At 44.4% G+C, this 1,012-nt stretch overlaps 1 protein-coding gene across 1 annotated transcript; it reads left to right on the top strand.

Moving 5' to 3' along the window:
* Positions 1-126: 126 nt before the first annotated feature.
* On the top strand, positions 127-453 carry Pmar_PMAR019687 (hypothetical protein; the record flags this gene model as incomplete). The annotated part of the gene is made up of 1 exon (XM_002781392.1): positions 127-453. A coding segment is annotated over one exon (327 nt), but the record flags the coding sequence as incomplete, so codon positions are not given.
* Positions 454-1,012: the final 559 nt, after the last annotated feature.

The following is a 1,012-nucleotide window of genomic DNA, read 5'->3' as shown; positions in this document are numbered from 1 at the left end:
GTTCTACGAACAATACGTTCAGGAGATTCTTGCCGCTGTCCGTCATAACGCCAAGATGGAGTTCAATGGCATCTGGAAGACTAACCATGAGGTGAAGTATCTGATGGATCGAGGTATATTCGTAAGACTGATGCAACCATCTTATTGTCGAAGAAGATCAACGACATGCAGTCTTATATCCTTGGCGTCCTCGAGGAACATGATCCTGAGAATGATTGGATGGTTCGTGCTGTTCTCAGACGTTGTGTGCCCAGGTTGCTTCTTGTTCATTGTGGTTTGGATAAGATTGTCGAGAACACTCCCGAGGCTTATCTCAATGCTATGGTTGCCACTTGGATTGCTGACGAGTTCGTCTACTCTAATGGTCTACAGACTAGCGAGTTCGGCTTCTTCCAGTTCATGCGCTCGCTCGAGGAAAAGTCCGAAGGTGAGGTTACCCCTTCTACTATGTGATTTACTGAAACTTTCTATACAAAAGCTATATAGGGCATCGTACATCTGTTGCCGCCGAATTTTTTTCTCAATACTTCGAAGATTTTTCTCCATGTCTTAACGGGATTACCTGTGATGAACGCAAGCTATCTTGTATAGTATTATTCAACTTCCGATTTGGCTAGTCTGATTTTGATGTTGTGTCGAGTCCTTGGGTGGGGATATAAGTCGTCTCGTCGGGTAACTCCAGCAAGTCCACGTGTCTTGTACTGCCGCTGTATGCAGGCATATACTCTACTACCCCTACATTGGGTTGACAGTGTCACAGTATTGAACCGCAGTTCGGTCCTTGGGGGTTGTCGGGTTATATGTCCTTCAAATACATGTTCATGTCAGGTAGATTAACTGTTAAGGAAACGATTTTATCGTGATTGGATTATGCTAAGATGCAAAGTTCAACTCAGGGGGCAACAGGGCGCAGACAGTGAGAATAGATCCACAGTTTCGAAGCTTCGTTATGGTAAGAATACGTGTCTCTCCGAAAAGAAATAGTACGAAGCAACAACCTAAGTGATCAAGT

This window comes from Perkinsus marinus (genome assembly GCF_000006405.1).
Source record: "Perkinsus marinus ATCC 50983 genomic scaffold scf_1104296942534, whole genome shotgun sequence".
Classification (NCBI taxonomy): Eukaryota; Perkinsozoa; order Perkinsida; family Perkinsidae; genus Perkinsus; species Perkinsus marinus.
This window is presented reverse-complemented; position numbering and strand designations above follow the sequence as displayed.